The sequence below is a fragment of the Erpetoichthys calabaricus genome, chromosome 12, assembly GCF_900747795.2.
Source record: "Erpetoichthys calabaricus chromosome 12, fErpCal1.3, whole genome shotgun sequence".
Taxonomy (NCBI): domain Eukaryota; kingdom Metazoa; phylum Chordata; class Cladistia; order Polypteriformes; family Polypteridae; genus Erpetoichthys; species Erpetoichthys calabaricus.
Genome location: NC_041405.2, coordinates 147,873,471 through 147,896,200, shown reverse-complemented (window position 1 = coordinate 147,896,200; position 22,730 = coordinate 147,873,471). Strand labels below are relative to the sequence as shown.

At 38.3% G+C, this 22,730-nt stretch overlaps 1 protein-coding gene across 11 annotated transcripts in view; it reads right to left on the bottom strand.

The window, feature by feature from the left end:
* The window catches only part of eps15l1a (epidermal growth factor receptor pathway substrate 15-like 1a), a 278,411-nt gene that overhangs the window by 128,147 nt on the left and 127,534 nt on the right, over positions 1-22,730 (bottom strand). For 7 of the 11 annotated variants that reach the window (XM_051934981.1, XM_051934982.1, XM_051934983.1 and 4 more), the window contains exons 13-17: positions 22,416-22,436; positions 22,060-22,145; positions 20,324-20,396; positions 18,128-18,289; positions 11,342-11,539 (exon numbers count right to left, since the gene is read on the bottom strand). In XM_051934981.1, the coding sequence (XP_051790941.1) occupies positions 11,342-11,539; positions 18,128-18,289; positions 20,324-20,396; positions 22,060-22,145; positions 22,416-22,436 (540 nt within the window). The remainder of the gene's footprint in view (positions 1-11,341; positions 11,540-18,127; positions 18,290-20,323; positions 20,397-22,059; positions 22,146-22,415; positions 22,437-22,730) is intronic. The other 4 variants (XM_028816533.2, XM_028816535.2, XM_028816537.2 and 1 more) reach the window with 1 other exon arrangement.

Genomic DNA, 22,730 nt, shown 5'->3' with positions numbered 1-22,730 from the left:
GTGAGTTTTGGGTCATTGTCCTGTTGCAGCACCCAAGATCGCTTCAGCTTGAGTTGACGAACAGATGGCCGGACATTCTCCTTCAGGATTTTTTGGTAGACAGTAGAATTCATGGTTCCATCTATCACAGCAAGCCTTCCAGGTCCTGAAGCAGCAAAACAACCCCAGACCATCACACTACCACCACCATATTTTACTGCTGGTACGATGTTCTTTTTCTGAAATGCTGTGTTCCTTTTACCCCAGATGTAATGGGACATTTGCCTTCCAAAAAGTTCAACTTTTGACTCATCAGTCCACAAGGTATTTTCCCAAAAGTCTTGGCAATCATTGAGATGTTTCTTAGCAAAATTGAGACGAGCCCTAATGTTCTTTTTGCTTAACAGTGGTTTGCGTCTTGGAAATTTGCCATGCAGGCCGTTTTTGCCCAGTCTCTTTCTTATGGTGGAGTCGTGAACACTGACCTTAATTGAGGCAAGTGAGGCCTGCAGTTCTTTAGACGTTGTCCTGGGGTCTTTTGTGACCTCTCGGATGAGTCGTCTCTGCGCTCTTGGGGTAATTTTGGTCGGCCGGCCACTCCTGGGAAGGTTCACCACTGTTCCATGTTTTTGCCATTTGTGGATAATGGCTCTCACTGTGGTTCGCTGGAGTCCCAAAGCTTTAGAAATGGCTTTATAACCTTTACCAGACTGATAGATCTCAATTACTTCTGTTCTCATTTGTTCCTGAATTTCTTTGGATCTTGGCATGATGTCTAGCTTTTGAGGTGCTTTTGGTCTACTTCTCTGTGTCAGGCAGCTCCTATTTAAGTGATTTCTTGATTGAAACAGGTGTGGCAGTAATCAGGCCTGGGGGTGGCTACGGAAATTGAACTCAGGTGTGATACACCACAGTTAGGTTATTTTTTAACAAGGGGGCAATTACTTTTTCACACAGGGCCATGTAGGTTTGGATTTTTTTTCTCCCTAAATAATAAAAACCATCATTTAAAAACTGCATTTTGTGTTTACTTGTGTTATATTTGACTAATGGTTAAATGTGTTTGATGATCAGAAACATTTTGTGTGACAAACATGCAAAAGAATAAGAAATCAGGAAGGGGGCAAATAGTTTTTCACACCACTGTACTTATTTGTCAATTTACAAGGAATAGATTTTTTTTTTTGTTTATAGGGGACCTTCTGGTGAGTAATAGTTTAGCTTTACATGCAAACTGGTTAGTCAGCACTGACTGCAACACAACGTGCATTGGTCCAAAGATGTTAATGCAAATCATTTTCGAGAAAAAACAACACACAATTCAAATCTGAAAATGCCTGAAACTGAGCAACAATTTTATTTTACAAAAGGGGCTGGAAACAACTCTGTCTCTCAATCTGTGCATCAGAAGACTCCCAAACTGGCGAAAGAATTCAGCTAACAAGTGCTAGGAACATGGCTAATGATGGCATTAACCACAAAAAAGGCAGAAAGCAAACTCACTGTGTCATATGTTTGATCACTGTGGATGACATGGGCACGGACAATCCTAGAACAAGTTATACTGAACAAATACTGACATTGACAGCTATGCTTTAATAAAATCGTTCATGGAACCAACAATAAAATGAAGCAAATCTTATACTGGAATGAATTTTCTAGTGCCCACAAAAAGGAGGGCAAACAGGCTGTTATATCCACTAAAATGCACAGTAACCTTTTCTGTATATCTGCAGTTACTAGTTATGAGCAAACCTCATGAAGTGTGGGTTTACCAAAATCACATAAATGTTCATGAACTTTGCCAACCTAAGTGAAATGCATTTAAGTCATTGGGGAAAGAAGAACTGAACTGGTTTTGAGGGAATTATAATGGGGAGGTTTAAGTTTACCTGAGGGCTTGGGAAGCCTCTGAAAACTATGCGGGACCAGTTATTGAAGCCAAAAATGTGATCGAAGCTGTGATGCAGCAGTGGAAATCACTGTGCCCCAAGCAATAAAAGATACAAACGGAACAAATACCAAAAAACTTAATACAACAAATGGCCACAAACTAGTAGTAAGTACAAGAAATGCATCTATTATTGTACTCACAGAGTTACAGTCTTGGGATACACATTGGATATGCCACAAAGCTATGACGTGTGACTAGCTCATTCCATTGTTTGAAGTTACGGCTCCTTCTCTCTGTGCAGATTCTCTGCACTTTCTCCTTCCATTAAGAAGATGGAAACACCTTGTAAATGGTAATAAATCTTTCTTTATCATTTTATCAAATGGTCTCAATCCTAGGGGCTACTATAACTCTTTGGGAGCTAATTATTTTCTTTTCCGTTTTGGCCCAGGGCTGAGTAATTTTTAACAAAAAACTCAAATGTTCTGAAAAGCACACAAAGCAATGGTTTCACACATAAATCACCATAAAATATTTACGACAAATGTCACTCTGTTTTATGTTCCATGAGCCTCTACAGTATGTGAATTCACATGCATGTTTGACTCATGACTCATATGGTGAAAGGCACTTTCTAGAAAAAACAGCCTGAAGTAGCTGAGTGGCTGGAAATCCATAGCGTCCACTAGCACACCACATCGTTTGGTGAAGTCTGGTAGCCAGCTTGCCTCTGGCAGATCGATGTCTGTGTAGCCCTCCCAGGCAAACAATAATGTAGGCGTGTCAGCTACACAAGTGTGTTCGGCACTATGATCAGCTGGGAACTGATCAGCTGATGCAAGTACCTGACTTTCGTTTTCAATCTCCAGATAACCTGCATCAAAATCGGAATCCGACTCAGCAATAAATTCGACGTCAAGTCAATGAAGCTAACTTTCTTTCTAGCAAAGAGAATCTACCTATGATGTAATGTCAAGTTTTCTCAACGTTTCCGCCGATTATCACCCTCTACCTCTCTACTTTCAACCCTACGTTGCAACTTGTTAACACCCGCCCTAAAATAGTTAAGGTAAGTAGATCAATTATGTATTAGTGTTAATTTTGTTGGTAAAAAATCAAACGAAAAATACTCATCAACAACATTTGTTATGTGTCAAAAACGGAACAAAAAATAAATAAAAATGAGTCATTAATGATGAAAACTAAGACGAATGCTTTTAAAATTGCTGTTGACGAAAAGTAGACAAAATGAAAGTTTTACAAACAACTGGACAATGATCGATGCAAAGCTCTCTGCTCATCTCTATTACACATGATGCGGTCTGCCAACAAATAACGAGCATGAATGCAGTGTTGTAATTTTAAACATTTGTATGCATGCATGAAATTGGATAACACTAGTTTGGATGCCATCAGGAAATCATCATGTCAGCCAGAACCCTGCTCCTCTCTGCTCTGCAATTTCCAGCCAGCAAGATTCACGGGCAAAAAAAGCAGTCAGACATATGGACCACCTTAAATTACAGCGCTGATGAAAATAAAACCAGTGTAAGCCATGTGGAATGAAACTCACAGGGAAGAACACCATAAACCTGAGGAGGGCTCTAGAGGCCCTAGAGATTCATGCCAAGGTATGCAACGTTATCTTGATGGTGACTTGTCCGACACTAATATTGTTACCTCTAGCTCTCATTCATCAAGTGCATCACTTTATTTTAGTCGTGCTGTCACAATGATAGGTCAGTACTGCACTCTTGTGTAACCGCAAATATACAAATAACTTCAAAAGGCACAATAATGTGAGAAAAATGTGATTAAGAACTACATATGAAAGGCAGAACAGTGGTGATGGTACAGCACTGCATCAACACAACGAAAAGAAAAACAGTAGAAGTCATGTCTGGCAATGCTGTGTGTTTGAGAATTTCAGTGTGAGATTGGGGAAAATGTGCTTATTAATGGGAAAAAAAGCCAACACAAAGACACACGCAGGCTTTTGTTATTGGCAGTTTTATCCCTTTAGGAGTTACTTAAGAAACTGATCTGTGCTTCTTTGAAATCACAATCAGATGTGCTCAGCCTCAGATGTGAGTTGTAACTGTTTAGCTTGTAGTATAATGCATTTGTTACAGCAGATGAAATGACGGGGATATTAATCACTTTTAACACCAGAATCCCTGAAGCCTATGAAAAAAGTCATAATCCCAGGCCACCTTAAATTCCCTCGCACCTCCTCATCAGTGTCTTTGTTTTGCAAATTTCTTGATCAGCATAAGCAGCCTGCTATCCCATCTTCCACCAGTGCAGCTCAAATCGGAAACAAAGTTCTCCCAGCTCAAGTCTGTTTATCTGGGTGTGAAAGTAGGTCTGGAATTGTATAGTGTAAATAATATATCATTATTTGGAACACATGCACTTCATATATGTTCCGTGTCTACAACAATCAGGGTAAATATAGGATGACAGAAAATGCGAAGGAAGAAATGTTGAACACATCACTAATGACAAAATGTTGGCATGAAGTGTATAATGTGTGAAGACGGATATCAAATAAACACTTCACAAAAGGTACAAGTATAACAAAACGAGTGCGCTTTTATCTATAATAATAAAAGGCAAAGCCCTCACTGACTGACTGACTGACTCACTGACTCACTCATCACTAATTCTCCAACTTCCCGTGTAGGTGGAAGGCTGAAATTTGGCAGGCTCATTCCTTACAGCTTACTTACAAAAGTTAGGCAGGTTTCATTTCGAAATTCAAAGCGTAATGGTCATAACTGGAACATATTTTTTGTCCATACACTGTAATGGAGGAGGCGGAGTCACGTATCGCGTCATCACGCCTCCTACGTAATCACGTGAACTAAAAACAAGGAAGAGATTTACAGCACGAGTCACACGCGGGAACGAAGGTAAATGACGTTAATTTTTGACTGTCTTTTAATACTGTGTAAGCATACATATTAACACATGTGCAATTAAACGTGTGCATTTACGGGGTGATTTCTCAGGCTTAAAAGCTCACCTTTTATCAAACGCGGGAACAAAGGTAACTGACGTTGTTCACTGTCTTTTAATACTGTGTAACCATACATATTAACACATGTGCAATTAAACGTGTGCATTTACGGGCTGATTTCTCAGGCTTAAAAGCTCGCCTTTTACTAAAAAGGTAAATACAAAACTATTTTCAATCAGTTTATTGAAACGCTCCCGTTAAGGATTGCAATAACATATTCGCGAGATAAAAGAACGAAGTAGGGGGAAATGGAGGAAGAGCCGTGAACAGCTAAGAGCAAAAAATTAATTAAACAATTGAGAACGGAGCGAGTTAAGCATACAAGCATGTTCATAAGGGAAAGAAAGCACGGTGTAAAACGAAAGTTTAAATTAAGTTTATAGAAACGCTCCCGCTGCGGATTGCAATAACATATTCGCGAGATAAAAGTTTAATGAGAACACACGAGGTATAAACGAACCACACGCCGTGGCGCAACGTTAGGGGCAACAGTTTCAACCATTCTATGATCTGCTTCTCGCAACTGAAAGACGGCACATGGCGGATGTTAGCCGACTTGCTGACCGCAACGTTAGGGGCTTCAAGTATGGCGCTGACACCACATCTCAGTGCCAACACTTTGCAGACTGTACTTAAAAGACACGCCCTCCTCACTGGACAGTTAAAAACACCAATCAAACTAACGATGACATCAAGTATTACCCAATCAAAAGTAGGAAAGGAGGCATCTTCATAAAATGCGTGTGGGATGATTTGCATGAGACGCTGCTTTAAAAAAAAAATGATAAAAAAAATACGAGATAAATCCCGTCCAGTATTGATTCAAAACGGGACGCGCAATTTCATTCTCAAACGTGGCACGATTCCGTATTTTAAAGGACGGGTGGCAACCCTACAGTGCCAGGTAACCACCCATACAATCACATTGTGATTCAGACTAGGAATGCAATGAATGTAATTACCCCGATCTACATACAAGGCGAAAGTCTTGCAACATTCAAAGATGATGGTTTGGGATAAGTACACCATACAACATAAAAGAGCTTATGAAGCCTTGAACCGAAAAAAGCAAGATCTCAGAGATCGTAAAAAAAAAAATAGGAGGTAATGTCGTTTTACTCGCTGTAGATTTTAGTCAAACATTACCAGTTATTCCACGAGGGAGACCAGCAGATCAACTCAACGCGTGTTTAAAATCCATGCTTCTCCCACGCTCGGTTATATGTCGCGTGTTCTCGGGTAGGTGCACCAAAAAATGTATACATTTAAGCATGTAATGGGCAAACAAAAAATGAGGTATACCCGAAGGCACTGCAGTACTACTTAATGTAACTTTACTTCTTAAATGTTAATGTTTTACTGTTTAATAATTTATATGCTTCTTATATGTTGTTCAAATTCTTTTATCAAAATACCACTGACAACGCAATGCACAATAACATGGAGTGAATACACCATACGCATCCGCCCACGGCTGCCCTGCTGTGCGCAGATAGGAGTTGATTCTACAATAAAATAAAATAAAGATAAAAAGAGTAAAACAATCATCACCCATAAAGCGGATAGTAGACGTGACGTACTATATGTGTACCACATTTCAAGTGTATAGGTGAAACGGTTTGCGAGCTACAGGTCATTTAAAATCCTGGACAGACACACAAATTGCCACGGTACCAAATTACAGAAGAAGATTTTACTGTTTAATAATTTATATTTATATGAAATGTGCTTCTTATATATTACTTCATATTCTCATATGATAATGATGTTAATGTTTATATTGATTTCTGTGTTATTAAAACTGCATGTATGTGTGTATATGTATATATATATATATATATATATATATATATATATATATATATATATATATATATATATATATATATATATATATATATATATATACTAGCAAAATACCCGTGCTTCGCAGCGGAGAAGTAGTGTGTTAAAGAGGTTATGAAAAAAAAAGGAAACATTTTAAAAATAACGTAACATGATTGTCAATGAAAGCCCGTTTCACTCAGTAAGTCTTATGTGTGTGTTTATGTATGTGTGTATATATATGTAGATGTGTATATGTAGATATGTATATATATGTATATGTATATAAATGTTTATGTGTGTGTGTATATTATATATATAATATATATATATATATATATATATATATATATATATATATAAAAGACAGCAACAGTTATAACAATGACAACACAATTGCATTGACAATCATGTTACGTTATTTTTAAAATGTTTCCTTTTTTTTTCATAACCTCTTTAACACACTACTTCTCCGCTGCGAAGCGCGGGTATGTGTATATATATGTTGATATATGTATATATATCTGGATGTGTATATGTATATATTTATGTATATACAGTATGTTTATGTATATATATGTTTACATAACCTCTTTAACACAGTACTTCTCCGCTGCGAAGCGCGGGTATTTTGCTAGTATATATATATATATATATATATATATGTGTGTATATATATATATATATATATATATATATGACAGCAACACTCATAACAATGACAACACAATTACATTGAGAATCATGTTACGTTATTTTAAAAATGTTTCCTTTACTTTTTCATAACCTCTTTAACACACTATTTCTCCGCTGCGAAGCGCGGGTATTTTGCTAGTTCAAGAATATAACCAAAGAAAAAAAAATTGGGTTAGGGGACACTGCCGACACGTCCGCTTGGCAGGTGCACAGGTAAGAACTGCTGTCATAGTCAAGAAGTTGCAGTTTCACAAAGTACCTGTAGACAAGATTGTAAATCCCATCAAATACCTACACAGGGGAAAACAACTACTTCATTGTTTTATATCCAAGATGGAATGCACATTATTCCTTCCAAATCTGAGATTCAATTATCAGATGGAAGTTTCTGGTCCAGAACCAAGGCATAGGCTATCCCTGGGAGGTGAAAAAGTGTGATTCCCAAGGCACGTCACTTGCCTTCTATGCAAAAATGAATAGCGTGTTAGGAAAAAAAAAAATGTTGTGCTTTAAGTATTTCCAGTAGGCTCCTATCCACCCACTGCAGTCTTCCCACCATCGACCTTTTTAAACCACAGCAGTAATCTCAGCCAGAGATGAACTAGCCCTGTGCAAAGTTGTGTGTGCAAAGTTTAGAAACTCCTAAAGATGCTCCTTCCATTTCTCAACAATACTCCCATCATTTCCGAGAACAGCCTGGATTATGTCCCACCTACTCTTCCTCTATCAACAAATGGTTCTATTCACCCATCACCAAACCCTGTTAAATTCAATTTAGGACCATGGAGGCTAGAGTCAATAACACCAACAGCATCTTGTGGAAGGCAGAAATGAACCATGAGAAGAAGGAAAGCACATCACACAGAACATTTAGCCATTTTCTTTTATTAGAAGCTGTTGGCATCAGAGGAAATCGACAAAACCTGATCTCAAGATGGTTAACTGACAGGAGACAAAGAGTACAGGTTAGAGGAAAATTGGGGACAAGCGGTGAAGTCCCCCAGGGGACGGTTTTTGGCATGCTACTTTTTCCAATTTAAATTAATAATGTAGATTATGGGGTAGAAGAACCAACTTGTGTAACTTACTGATGATATTAAAATTGGAGGGCTAGCAGATAAGGGATGTAGCAAAAAATAATTCAAAATGACTTGGAAAATCCTCAGAACTGTGCAAACAAACACTAGGAAAATTCAGTTTCACATGTAAAAGTGCAAATTGTGGGTGGGTGGGTAAAAGGAGCATCAATTAAAAATATATTAAAAGAGACACTATCTTTACAGGACGCAACCTCCGAGAATGACTTAGGGGTTAACAATGACACAACATTCTCATTATCTAAGCAGTGTGCAGAAGCAATCAAAAAAGCAAATAAAACGAAGAATACGGGGACCAAGTTGGAAACTTATTTAGGGTAAAATTTCACACAAATATTAGGAAGTTCTCTTCACATAGAGAACCATAGACACATGGAATATGTTACCAAAATAGTGTGGTAGATACTAGGACTTTAGGGACCTACATAACTAGACTTGAGATTATTTTGGAAGAATTACTTGGATAGAACTAGTAAGTTTTTTTGGGCTGAATGGCCTGTTCTTGCCTAAATATTTCTAATGTTCTAAAAAATGTTAAGTTACATCAAATTAATATGAATATACAGTGCATCCGGAAAGTATTCACAGCGCATCACTTTTTCCACATTTTGTTATGTTACAGCCTTATTCCAAAATTGATTAAATTCATTTTTTTCCTCAGAATTTTACACACAACACCTCATAATGACAACGTGAAAAAAAGTTTACTTGAGGTTTTTGCAAATTTATTAAAAATAAAAAAACTGAGAAATCACATGTACATAAGTATTCACAGCCTTTGCTCAATACTTTGTCGATGCACCTTTGGCAGCAATTCCAGCCTCAAGTCTTTTTGAATATGATGCCACAAGCTTGGCACACCTATCCTTGGCCAGTTTCGCCCATTCCTCTTTGCAGCACCTCTCAAGCTCCATCAGGTTGGATGGGAAGCGTCGGTGCACAGCCATTTTAAGATCTCTCCAGAGATGTTCAATCGGATTCAAGTCTGGGCTCTCGCTGGGCCACTCAAGGACATTCACAGAGTTGTCCTGAAGCCACTCCTTTGATATTGTATCTTGGCTGTGTGCTTAGGGTCGTTGTCCTGCTGAAAGATGAATCGTCGCCCCAGTCTGAGGTCAAGAGCACTCTGGAGCAGGTTTTCATCCAGGATGTCTCTGTACATTGCTGAAGTCATCTTCCCTTTATCCTGACTAGTCTCCCAGTCCCTGCCGCTGAAAAACATACCCACAGCATGATGCTGCCACCACCATGCTTCAAAGTTAGGGATGGTATTGGCCTGGTGATGAGCGGTGCCTGGTTTCCTCCAAACGTGACGCCTGGCATTCACACCAAAGAGTTCAATCTTTGTCTCATCAGACCAGAGAATTTTCTTTCTCATGGTCTGGGAGTCCTTCAGGTGCCTTTTGGAAAACTCCAGGCGGGCTGCCATGTGCCTTTTACTAAGGAGTGGCTTCCGTCTGGCCACTCTACCATACAGGCCTGATTGGTGGATTGCTGCAGAGATGGTTGTCCTTCTGGAAGGTTCTCCTCTCTCCACAGAGGACATATGGAGCTCTGACAGAGTGACCATCAGGTTCTTGGTCACCTCCCTGACTAAGGCCCTTCTCCCCGATCGCTCAGTTTAGATGGCCCGCCAGCTCTAGGAAGAGTCCTGGTGGTTTCAAACTTCTTCCACTTATGGATGATGGAGGCCACTGTGCTCATTGGGACCTTCAAAGCAGCAGAAATTTTTCTGTAACCTTCCCCAGATTTGTGCCTCGAGACAATCCTGTTTTGGAGGTCTACAGACAATTCCTTTGACTTCATGCTTGGTTTGCTCTGACATGAACTGTCAACTGTGAGATCTTATATAGACAGGTGTGTGCCTTTCCAAATCATGTCCAATCAACTGAATTTACCACAGTTGGACTCCAATTAAGCTGCAGAAACATCTCAAGGATGATCAGGGGAAACAGGATGCACCTGAGCTCAGTTGTGAGCTTCATGGCAAAGGCTGTGAATACTTATGTACATGTGCTTTCTCATTTTTTTAAAATTTTTAATAAATTTTCAAAAATCTCAAGTAAACTTTTTTCACGTTGTCATTATGGGGTGTTGTGTGTAGAATTCGGAGGAAAAAAATGAATTTAATCCATTTTGGAATAAGGCTGTAACATAACAATATGTGGAAAAAGTGATGCGCTGTGAATACTTTCCAGATGCACTGTAAATTGAAGGATGTTATGCTTAGACTATATATTGCATTAGGGAGACCACCCCTAGAGTACAGGGTGCAATTCTGGTCACTAAGCTACAAAAAAGACCTACCAGCACTTGAACCTGTTCAGAGAAGAGACACTTGAGCAGAGCAGACTGCATTGGGCCCTAATCTAAGTCTTGAAAATCATCAAAGGCATTGATAAATTAGATCCAGATGAATTCTTTCAATTAAGAAGTCGATCACATACCCAGAGACTCCAGTGGAAGTTAATGTAAAGTGTGTTTAGGACTGAATCCGGAAAAGCAGATAATTACTTAAGGAGTTGTGAGAAACTACCAAACCATGGAATTGAAGCAAAAACCTTAACAATCTTTTAAGATGTTTCTGCATGAGATACTGGAATAGCTTAGCTATTAGCTAAGCAAATAAGCTTGATGGACTGAATGGTCTCTTCTCATTTGTCAAATTTCTTATGTTCTAAACACAGACACTCAAAGATGGCCAAGATATGGTGACAAATTATCCCAATATGCTCATCCTCAGGATGTAGCAAGTAAAAATTAATATTAGCTTGTCACCTAGTGGCTTACAGTTAAATGTGGCCAGAGAGAATGGAGAAGCAGACTCACCTGATTGATTTCGTCCTGTGTCGCCTTCAAGGATTTGATAATGGTTTCCAGCTGTACTCTGCCTGCCTGAATGCTTTGCTCCAGTTGAGCCTCCTCTTGCTGTAGACGATTTAACTCCACCTTTGCTCGGCTAAGTTCGTCTTCCTGACTCTTCAAGTCAGATTCCTGAGACTGGATCTGTGTCTGTAGTGAGGAAATCTAAATAGAAGAACATTGAAGAAAATATGGTTAAATGCATAATTCCAATGAAACAGACTTTGTTTGGAAAGATTCTTATCCCATTCCGTACTCACTCTAAAGTAGTTCTGCATCCTTTAAAGTTCCACTGTATTTGAATGATTCCCCTGTGCCCTTTTACCTAGCATGAATAAGATTTCCAGATACGGAAAAGCACTCAATAGTTTTAAATATCAAAATAATTTGCCACATTTCAGCTCACTAACCACTCAAAAGACACTTTTGAGAAAGAAAGGGCTCTCCAACTAAAAAAAAAAAAACAAAAAGTAAAAAAATATATAAAACACTTTTTTAAGTAAAACGATTTTATTTACTTTAGTTATAAATGCACTAAAAAGGAAAAAATACATTTTTCTTTGGTTTTTTGTGACTAAATAAAATGTTGGGGTGCACATAAATTAATTGATTCCAACAATTTTTGAAACTTGTTTAACATGATGGGGAATCACAATGTTGTTTTTTTTTATATTTTATGATGAAAGTAGCCATTCTATTAATTGACTGAATGGGTTCATTTATGTGCGCTCCACGATTTTATTTAGTCACATATAACCACAAAAATTATGGTTAAAAAAGAATTTATTTTTTACTTTTCAGTGCATTTATAACTAAAGTAAATAAAATTGTTTCACTTAAAAAAAATTTTTATATATTTTATTTTTTTAATATTTTGCAAATGATTTTTCTTTAATCATATTTCATGAATGGTAAGCTTCTTTAAAGTATTACTTAATATATATTCTTTGCAGAATTATTTGAATACTAAAGAATTATATTTTGGTCTCTATTTTTCTGTTCAGGCTCTTATGGGATTTTATATATACAGTGGGGCAAAAAAGTATTTAGTCAGCCACCAATTGTGCAAGTTCTCCCACTTAAAAAGATGAGAGAGGCCTGTAATTTTCATCATAGGTATACCTCAACTATGAGAGACAAAATGAGAAAAAAAATCCATAAAATCACATTGTCTGATTTTTAAAGAATTTATTTGCAAATTATCGTGGAAAATAAGTATTTGGTCACCTACAAACAAGCAAGATTTCTGGCTCTCACAGACCTGTAACTTCTTCTGTAAGAGGCTCCTCTGTCCTCCACTCATTACCTGTATTAATGGCACCTGTTTGAACTCATCAATATAAAAGACACCTGTCCACAACCTCAAACAGTCACACTCCAAACTCCACTATGGCCAAGACCAAAGAGCTGTCAAAGGACACCAGAAACAAAATTGTAGACCTGCACCAGGCTGGGAAGACTGAATCTGCAATAGGTAAGCAGCTTGGTGTGAAGAAATCAACTGTGGGAGCAATTATTAGAAAACTGAAGACATACAAGACCACTGATAATCTCCCTCGATCTGGGGCTCCACGCAAGATCTCACCCCGTGGGGTCAAAATGATCACAAGAATGGTGAGCAAAAATCCCAGAACAACACGGGGGGACCTAGTGAATGACCTGCAGAGAGCTGGGACCAAAGTAACAAAGGCTACCATCAGTAACACATTATGCCGCCAGGGACTCAAATCCTGCAGTGCCAGACGTGTCCCCCTGCTTAAGCCAGTACATGTGCAGGCCCGTCTGAAGTTTGCTAGAGAGCATTTGGATGATCCAGAAGAGGATTGGGAGAATGTCATATGGTCAGATGAAAAAACTCTACTCGTCGTGTTTGAAGGAGAAAGAATGCTGAGTTGCATCCAAGCAACACCATACCTACTGTAAAGCATGGGGGTGGAAACATCATGCTTTGGGGCTGTTTTTCTGCAAAGGGCCCAGGACGACTGATCCATGTAAAGGAAAGAATGAATGGGGCCATGTATCGTCAGATTTTGAGTTAAAACCTCCTTCTATCAGCAAGGGCATTGAAGATGAAACGTGGCTGGGTCTTTCAGCATGACAATGATCCCAAACACACCGCCTGGGTAACGAAGGACTGGCTTCGTAAGAAGCATTTCAAGGTCCTGGAGTGGCCTAGCCAGTCTCCAGATCTCAACCCCATAGAAAATCTTTGGAGGGAGTTGAAAGTCTGTGTTGCCCAGCGACAGCCCCAAAACATCACTGCTCTAGAGGAGATCTGCATGGAGGAATGGGCCAAAATACCAGCAACAGTGTGTGAAAACCTTGTGAAGACTTACAGAAAATGTTTGACCTCTGTCATTGCCAACAAAGGGTATATAACAAAGTATTGAGATTAACTTTTGTTATTGACCAAATATTTTTTTTCCACCATAACTTGTAAATAAATTCTTTAAAAATCAGACAATGTGATTTTCTGGATTTTTTTTTCTCATTTTGTCTCTCATAGTTGAGGTATACCTATGATGAAAATTACAGGCCTCTCTCATCTTTTTAAGTGGGAGAACTTGCACAATTGGTGGCTGACTAAATACTTTTCTGCCCCACTGTGTGTATTATATATACATAACGGCAAACTTAAGGCAATCCTTCCTCACCGTGATCATCAAGGCTACTCCTTCATAAGACTAAACAAGTAAAGTCAGCACGCATATTTATCCACTCCACTCACTGGAAGAGCCAAGTGGGGGCAATCCGATGTGTCTCTCATTTGTATGCTCCTATATCTTACAAAATTCTCTCTTCGTCATTGTGTGTGCATTAATTGGAACCAGATAACCACTGATTACGGCAAAATTTGTTAGGTAATTGCATTGGTTTAGATGGATTTTTGAATTGTCATCCATACCGAACACGTATGCAAAATTTGAAGAAATTTGCTTCGCCAAAAGTGGGTTTAAAATCAGTTGCAAGATTTGACCCAGACAAACAAACAGACAGAGGAGTCAAGTTAAATAAAATCATTTAACATTACTACCACAATGTGTCCTTCTAAGGTTAACGGAGGAAATAAGCTAAAATGTGATGCAGAAGCTCTTTGAAGAACTTTTTCTTGAAGGAGAAGCTCCTTGAATAACTTTTTCTTGAAGGTTGGAGACTCCTAGAATTCCAGAGAAATTCCTGGTGCCACTTGAAAACCTACAATAATCCTTTTTGTACACGCTGTTCAATTAAGGAACCTGGGGAGCTAGCGCCTTTCGTGACAGCATTTGACCTAAAGGTGGAACCAGCCCTAAACAGGGTGAAGTTACTCATACTAGACCAATGAAGAGACTCCAAATACCCTAACCAGTAAATATATGAAATGTGGATGAAAAAAAGGATTGCTGGGGAGGAGTGTGAGAGACCCACAAACAAATGGGAAAAACATGCAAACTCCACAATGGTAGTGACCAGGCCTGCATGTCAAACCCAGTCTACTTGGGCTGTGCAGCAGTAAGACTAATCACTGTGCTACTGTTCTGCCCAACACAACACTAACCACATGTAAGTCTCCAAACAGAAAAGCATGACAGTTTAATAGCTAGAAAGGAAAGCGATGGCACTGTTTTCACAATTAGAGAGAAAGAGCGAGAGACAAAAAGCCAATTCCAAATGCTTTTACAACAAGAATTATTATAAATAATGATACTCAAAAGGTGAAGAGAAATATACAGGGGATCACCTGTTTTATTTGCACCTATAGTGCTCATTTTGGCAGATATTTTAGATATGAGGTACAGTATAAAATAGATCAAACTCTGAATACTTCAAATCACTGATGACAAGTGTGTATGGTACAGAGATGTCCAGAACTGTCAGTCAGTCAGTAATTTTCTACCCTGCTTAGTACTAAACAGAGTCATGGGGGTCTGCTGGAGCCTATCCCAGCTAGGCAATTTAGAAGAACGATATTAGTGTGGGCTGATCGAGAAGTGGAGTAAAAGAATTCCAACAGTGCAGTGTTAGTGCGAATCTGTTATTGCATATCAAGAAAGGTGACACGTTGTGCGTTTCTCCTTACACAGCTCCATGTTTTTTGTGTATAATTTTACTTTTGTTGTTTGTGCAATTTGAAATCAGAATAATAAGTTTAAAGTCACTGTGCTCTGTACAAAAATTATTTTATAAATCCACTCACATGTACAGAACAGGCCAAAGTTAGCACACAGGGGCTCTCAACATTTAGAACTGCTAGGCAAGCATTTGAAGAGAGAAAGGTACAACTACGAAAATGGGCATTGTACTATTTCTGTATGTTAGAGATGAAATTGAATCTCCTTGCCTTGTTTGGAACCTAAGTAAGGGCCTGCACGTGGAGAAAACAGTATAAAAGACTTGGACAGCAGCCAAGTCTTCGAAGCCGATGGACTGATGGAAGATTACGACATCCGTCCTGAAACACCTTCCAGCGCAGCAGCAAAAAATGGCAGACTGTATACATCGAGATCCCACCCTGATAAAGTATTGTCATTTGGTTTCCTCCATCTGTAATGCCGCATAAATCGTCATTAAAGAAAGCTGAGGTATTTTCTCTTAAGTGATTTCTTACCGCCATATCACTATGGGAGAGATATCCCCTTTAAATATTATATCTATATAGTTTCGAGTAACTTAAAATGCCGCAATTACAAAAGAACTTATTCCAACTAGGAAGCTATCGCCCCCTCCAGGTAACAGATACCATTATTATTATTTATAATTGACAAACCATTTAAACAACGAAATGAGTATTCAGGATTCGACTTTTGGCCTGTTAAAGAATGTGCATCTTCCTTGTGGGCATGCACAGATGTTGTTAGTTTTTTGGTGTTTGTATTGCAGTTCTTTTTCAGTTCATGTTTTTTGCATTTTTGAAAGTAAAGTATTTCACATTCAAACTGGTGTGCTTATTGAAGACTAAGGCCGGGTTTATACTTCACGCGACGCATGCTGCAGCGGATGCTCCTGCTACGCGTGCGTACTTTACGTAAATCAGGAGGAATCCAGGAGGTGGCAGTGCGAGATATCACGGTGAGAACAGGTTCAGCTTCTCTATGTTGTGAATTGCCTGGAACACCCATTAAATTCTGATGACACCTTACCGCAATATCTCTGAAAAGGATGTTTAATGATTAAATCCATCAATCCAGGGATGTGTCGATTCCAGCAAGCATTGGGCACGAGGCAGAAACAATCCCTGGACGGGGCCACAGCTCATCGCAAGGTGAATTACATGCACACACATACACTGGAGTCATTTTTTGCGGCACCAAATCCCCAAATCTGCATATCTTTGGAAGGATACCGGAGCACAGTGTGGAAACCCAGCAGGAAAACATGCAAACTCCAGGCAGGGAATACCAGCGACGTGACTCCCTGCGACCGTGTCACACCCATGTGTGTAATTATTAACAGTATTCATTATTTAAACGAAATTAATGAGTTATCTGTAAAATGTAACATACATATTTTAATGCATTTCATCATGAAAGTGATATCAAGTATAAATCTAAAGATTCCAAATTTGCAAAGAGTTGGAATATCATACATTTAATGTGTTCTGTATGGTGATCTATTGCTGCTTGCCGCTGCTGTCAGGTCCAAGAAGCTCATAGCGATTAAAAACTGGGATGATGTTTACGATGGTCAGCTTTAATGATAAAGTAAACTACAAGGTTAAAGTGGACATTTCGAGATTAAAGCCGAAATTTTCACTATAATCACAAAATACACTTTTTCACTATGTCCTTAATTTTTTTCTCTGTGGCTCAAATACAGCGCTGTACATTATGTTGCTGTTGTGAAGTTGCAAAAAAAAAAAAAAAGACGGCACAAAAGATGGTATGTGAGACTTAAAATGTATCGTGCCATTACGATTGGGAATATGTGACGCTTGAATATAAAAGAACCGCGAATGCATCTGTATGTCCACAGTTTGCTTCACCACATCAAACCATTCATCACACATTGAAGCGCGCACATCGATTTTAGTAGGATCCTCAAAGCAGCTTTCTGTCACATGTAGATAGTAAACAGAGACTCTGACGGCACATTCCAACTTTTATCACACTGCGCCCACCTGACTTTTTGCTTGTACTGCAACTCGCGTCTTGTTAATTTCTGCTCAGAGGACACATCAAATGAACGCTGGGAATGCGTGGCAGCCATGATGCGTGCACGTTCTGAGCGTGAAGTATAAACGAGCCCTAACATTGCTATCATGAATTATATGTGGCCAAAACATCTGGCATGACTTAATCAGTAATGACCAAAAAAAGAGTTAGGAAATGAGGAGGAAGAGGAGGAGTCCAGGTGACAAAAGAATACCATGCCTCCTAAACTTTTCTGTCCAGTGTTTTTCTGGACAAGGGGCAGTCACTGGATAATAAACCAGACAACATTCAGGGAAAACTAGCTGAACAAACACAAATAAGAAGCTGCTGAAAGATGGGTAACCTTTGACACAGACACTGCAATACAACCAGGAGGTTTTCTGTCTTTTCTTTACCCAATTTTTTTCAAATGATTGTCTTGTGCTGTGTCATATGGAACAGAACTAACTGCCATAGTGTTTATAATTAAATGTTTTTATGGTTCTCTTGCTTGTACCTTCATATAATTATGATTTGTAGGTTAATATGGGTAAAACTAGTTGCCAAGCACATAAATGTAAACGTAAACGATACAATTTGCACTGCCTTCAATGGAATTTGCAGAGTTAAGTTGGATGCTCACCATCTGAGACTCCTCCTGGCACTTCTGCCGCACATCATTTAACATGTCTTCAAGCTTTGCTTTCTGCTGGTCCATCTCTTCTAAGCGATCCTGAGCATCCTGTTTTTGAGCTTCAAGCTCTTGTAAACTGCTTGTCTCCCGATCCAGGTCATTCTGCAGCTCCTACAGAAAATTCAGATTAAGGGTGAGATTTTCAGATTGTATGCACATTGAAGAATATCTAGAAAGAAGCAGTTCCATGTAACTCAGGAAGTAGTCCAAATCATTAAGAGGTAGCTTTCAGCTTTAAAATAGTCAATCTTTCTGATCCATTAAGTAAAAACAAAATTAAGATTGACTTAAGAGACTGAATTTACTCCAAAGACTGTGAATATAAGAAATATTTCACCAGTCACAGTGCAAAATGATTCACCATGCTCTGGTGAGTCAGCGGAGTACCAAAGAATGACTGACATAGGTTTTTTTAGGGGAAGTCAAGATGCATTTGCCCTCCCAATCCTGAAGTTTCAACAGCAATGCTAAAGAAAGGTTATGATGGTAAATATTAGTTTAAAACTTCCATGCTAGATGGGTTTGAGTCTATAGGATGCTACAGATGACTAAGGCTACATCCAGATTACAATTAAAAGTAACTCAATTCTGATTTTTATCTCATTTTTGACTTTTTTGCTTGAATGTTCACATTAATTTTACAAGCAACTCAAATCTGATATGACTGTGCATAGACGTCTATCCTGAATCAATAAAATATATTAAAATAAATTCATCAGACAGATAAGACCTAATAAATAACCACGAATACCAGCCAGCCAACCAGCCATGCTGACTTCAAATTGTATATAATAGAGAACATCTGTGAATTAGTTAGCTCATGGTGGCAATGAAGAGAAAAAGAAAACGAAAATCATAGCTTACTGATTCGTACATAGAAATCAGTTGACACAATAGAGATGCGTAGGGGTTTAGCAAGTTCAGAATTTTGAAGGGGATGTTTGTTTACTTACAAGAAAACCTGTTTGCAACACTCTCTCGGAAAATTACACGCTTGAAGTGCCTCAAGAAAATGCATAGCAATTGGGCCATGACAGAGTACTGCAAACAGTTGAACAGCCAAGTCTGCATTTTTTTTGCATTTCTCATTTCACTGAAGGGGCGGAGTCTGTGTCACATGAGTGAAAAAAGAATTTTAAAGTTGAGCTGCACTGTAAACACATATGTGTAAAGGAAGGAGTATATTTAACCATCCAGCCTAACATGTCGCTTTCATTGATGATAACAGCAAAATAATTTGCATATCAAAGCAACACAAAAGCAATAACCATCTAAACTGAACTTAAGTCTATGAGATAAACTGTCGAATATGATTTCAAAACTCAATGTAACTGATGTATAGTGACTATCTGTAACCATTTACTTACAATTCCTGTTTACTGTGCCCGAGTCCACATAAGCAAAGAACTCAATATCATCATCCAGTCAATTTACAATGCCAGAGTTGTTCCAGCAAAATAACCTTTTTAGCATGTTTGGCCTAAATGTACAGCATTTAATCAATCAAATCATAGATGATGAACGATAAAGGAGAGTGATATTTTTCAAGTTTTGACACAAGACTTGATATAAGCCCATTTCAGAGATGCCTGTACTTTGAATTCAATCAGCCTTTAGCAGACGATTCTAAGCCTAGAGTTGCAATCCTGTTGCTATGGTCTGCTTGTATCCCCAATCCCACCACAGTTTGAAGATTATAATTATTACATACTCATTGTTGTTGCTGTTATTGTTGATATTTTATTTGGGTTGCATGCTGTGATTTTTTTTACCTTAACCCAATGTTTATGGCAAGCCAATATCCACATTAGACAGACAGTCAGATGATTAGACAGACAGACAGACAGACACTTTATTAATCCCAAGGGGAAATTTGCATACTCCAGCACCAGCATACTGATACAAAAAACAATATTAAATTAAAGAGTGGACAGACACTTTATTAATCCCAAGGGGAAATTCGCATACTCCAGCACCAGCATACTGATACAAAAAACAATATTAAATTAAAGAGTGTTAAAAAGCACGTACAAAATTAGGTCAGCTTGCTATAGATTTAGTGCACCACTTTTTCACCCTTTTTTAATAACTAAAATAGTAACAGATAGCCACTGACACAGGGGTTTTCTTTAAGCACACTCTTACCTGCACCTCGTTGGACTTTTGTCTGATGGCTTCTTCTTTCTCTCTTATGTCTTGCTCCAAAGTGAATTTTTCTCTGCAAGAAAGCACAACACTAGATACTGAAGGAATGGAAAGAAATATTCATCTCCAGAAAAAAAGACTGATTAATACCTTGACCCCACCATAATAGTTAAAGCCAACTCCCATCATTCCAGGTTTTTTTTTTTGGTAATTGGTTACCTGAGAGCATTCCACTGTGTAAAAGCAATGGTGCTATGGCAGCATAATGGAAATAAGAAACAGGGTTATAAAATACACACATGAAAGGAAAATATAAAGAAAGAAATCATCATTTCAGTTTAGGAGAGTTTTGGGGGGGGGGGGAGAGACGAGGAAATCTGCTTAACTTTGTGAACAGAAAAATCCAGTTTACCTTCTTTTCCTTTATGGTGTGCATTTTATGCCTTTTTTCTATTATGTTCCCAAACATTAACACATATTAGCCAGGATAAATAACATAAAATTAAATATAAACAAATTCCTGTTTTTCAACATATACCAGTGTCTAGTAGAAATTAATTCTGGAGAGACAGTAAATGGAAATAAAAGGATTCTGCCTGAATTTCTTTTATTTTGTTCCCATAGTAAAAACAAATCCAGTTTTGAGGAACATGACAGAAATACTAATGGGATTTTTCTGGCAAAAGAACTGATGCAAATTAACAAAACATTGGCAGTTGTGAATAAACAAAAGCAAACATATAAAAATACAACACAATTCAAGCTATGGATTTATTAAGGAAAATTGAGGATTTCTTAAGGAACATTAAATGAAAGCATGCAGGAGGTAAACAAATAAACTCCTCCATCCCACTTTTAAATACTTAAAAAGTCAAGTTATGTTTTATTTGTGCCAGTATTTCAAAGACACTCTGTATTCCCAAACATCTGTACTCACAATGGAAAAAAGCTAAGGCAATGTCAGCAAACTTTCTCATATGGAAACACCTTTTGCTTTTCTCTAAGACGTTTTGAGCAAAAATATATATAAATATTCATTTAAAGTGCCACCCTCTTTGTGGCAGACAATGATGAGAGTCAACAGAGGACAAGTTTGACAAAGGGCCTGAGGTGTTCTTTTCTCTACTACTATAACAATAAATAAAGCCTAAAAATCCACAAGTCAGTGATTACAAGGATAAGATGATGGGTTTCACACAAGCATTCATCATCCTAGCTATAAAGGGTGATCCTAAGGAAAGTATTTAAGTTTAAAGTTTCCCAAATGACTTTATTTTCAATATGTTAATAATAATAATAATTTTTTGCATTTATATAGCGCTTTCTCACTGCTCAAAGTACTCAGCAATTGCAGGTTAAGGGCCTTGCTTAAGGGCCCAACAGAGCAGATTCCCTTTTTGGCATTTTACGGGATTCGAACTGGCAACCTTCCGATTGCCAGTGCAGATCCCTAGCCTCAGAGCCACCACTCTGTTCCGTTTTCTTTCTGATGTAAAGTGAAAGTGATTATTTAATACAAAGATAAATGTGTTCCACGGATGTTTTGAGCCTCACTATTGTGAAAGGGTGTCCTTCTGGCTGCTTTGCAATTACTCGCTCTGTCTAAGCCACACAGAAACTCAAGATTGTCTATCCATCTGTTACAGTAATCTGCTTATCATATGTTTCTCAGTTTTTCATTATGTGTGTTTTCAATTTTTTTCTGGGTCAGACCAACACGGACCTGTCATTATTACCTTTGAAGCTGTGCAATTTCCTGGCTGATATCATCCAGTTCTTTAATGCCCGTGAACTCCCCGGAGCCAACAGAGCTTGTGCTGTCCTACAGGAGACAAGGAGAGGAGAACTTGGAAGTCATGGAACGGAAGATGACATGACACAGCTAACAACAAAACAATAGAGGAAAAACTTCAATTAAGAGCCAAAAGGAAAAGTACTGTACATCCACTGAATCACCCTTAACATAAGATCACATCAGCTGACTGACAGCACTACTCACAAGAACACAGGAAGGGTCACAAATGCTTTTCATCAGTATATATGAACCATCCGAAATGCAGATGAAAGCATTTGTAGGCCTTAACTTACATACCCAGAATTCAAGCAATATGGCCTAATTGGGAAAACGTCAGCAGCGTTGGAATGAAGTACATAAAAAAAAATTAGAAAGGTTAATTATCACCCAGATATTACACGGCTACAAGAAAAGTGATGCTTCTGCCATATCCCAATCAAATGAATGTGAACTGTCTCAGGGAGCCTAACTTTCAAACTATTCCAAAAATTAAAACTGTTTCATAGAAATGAGCTCAGTGCAGTCATTCATTAAAAGGAAACTCCTTTTTCTAAAGCCAATCACTATATGAGAATCCATCCCAAAGTGTGAACTATTACAAAGAAACATGTA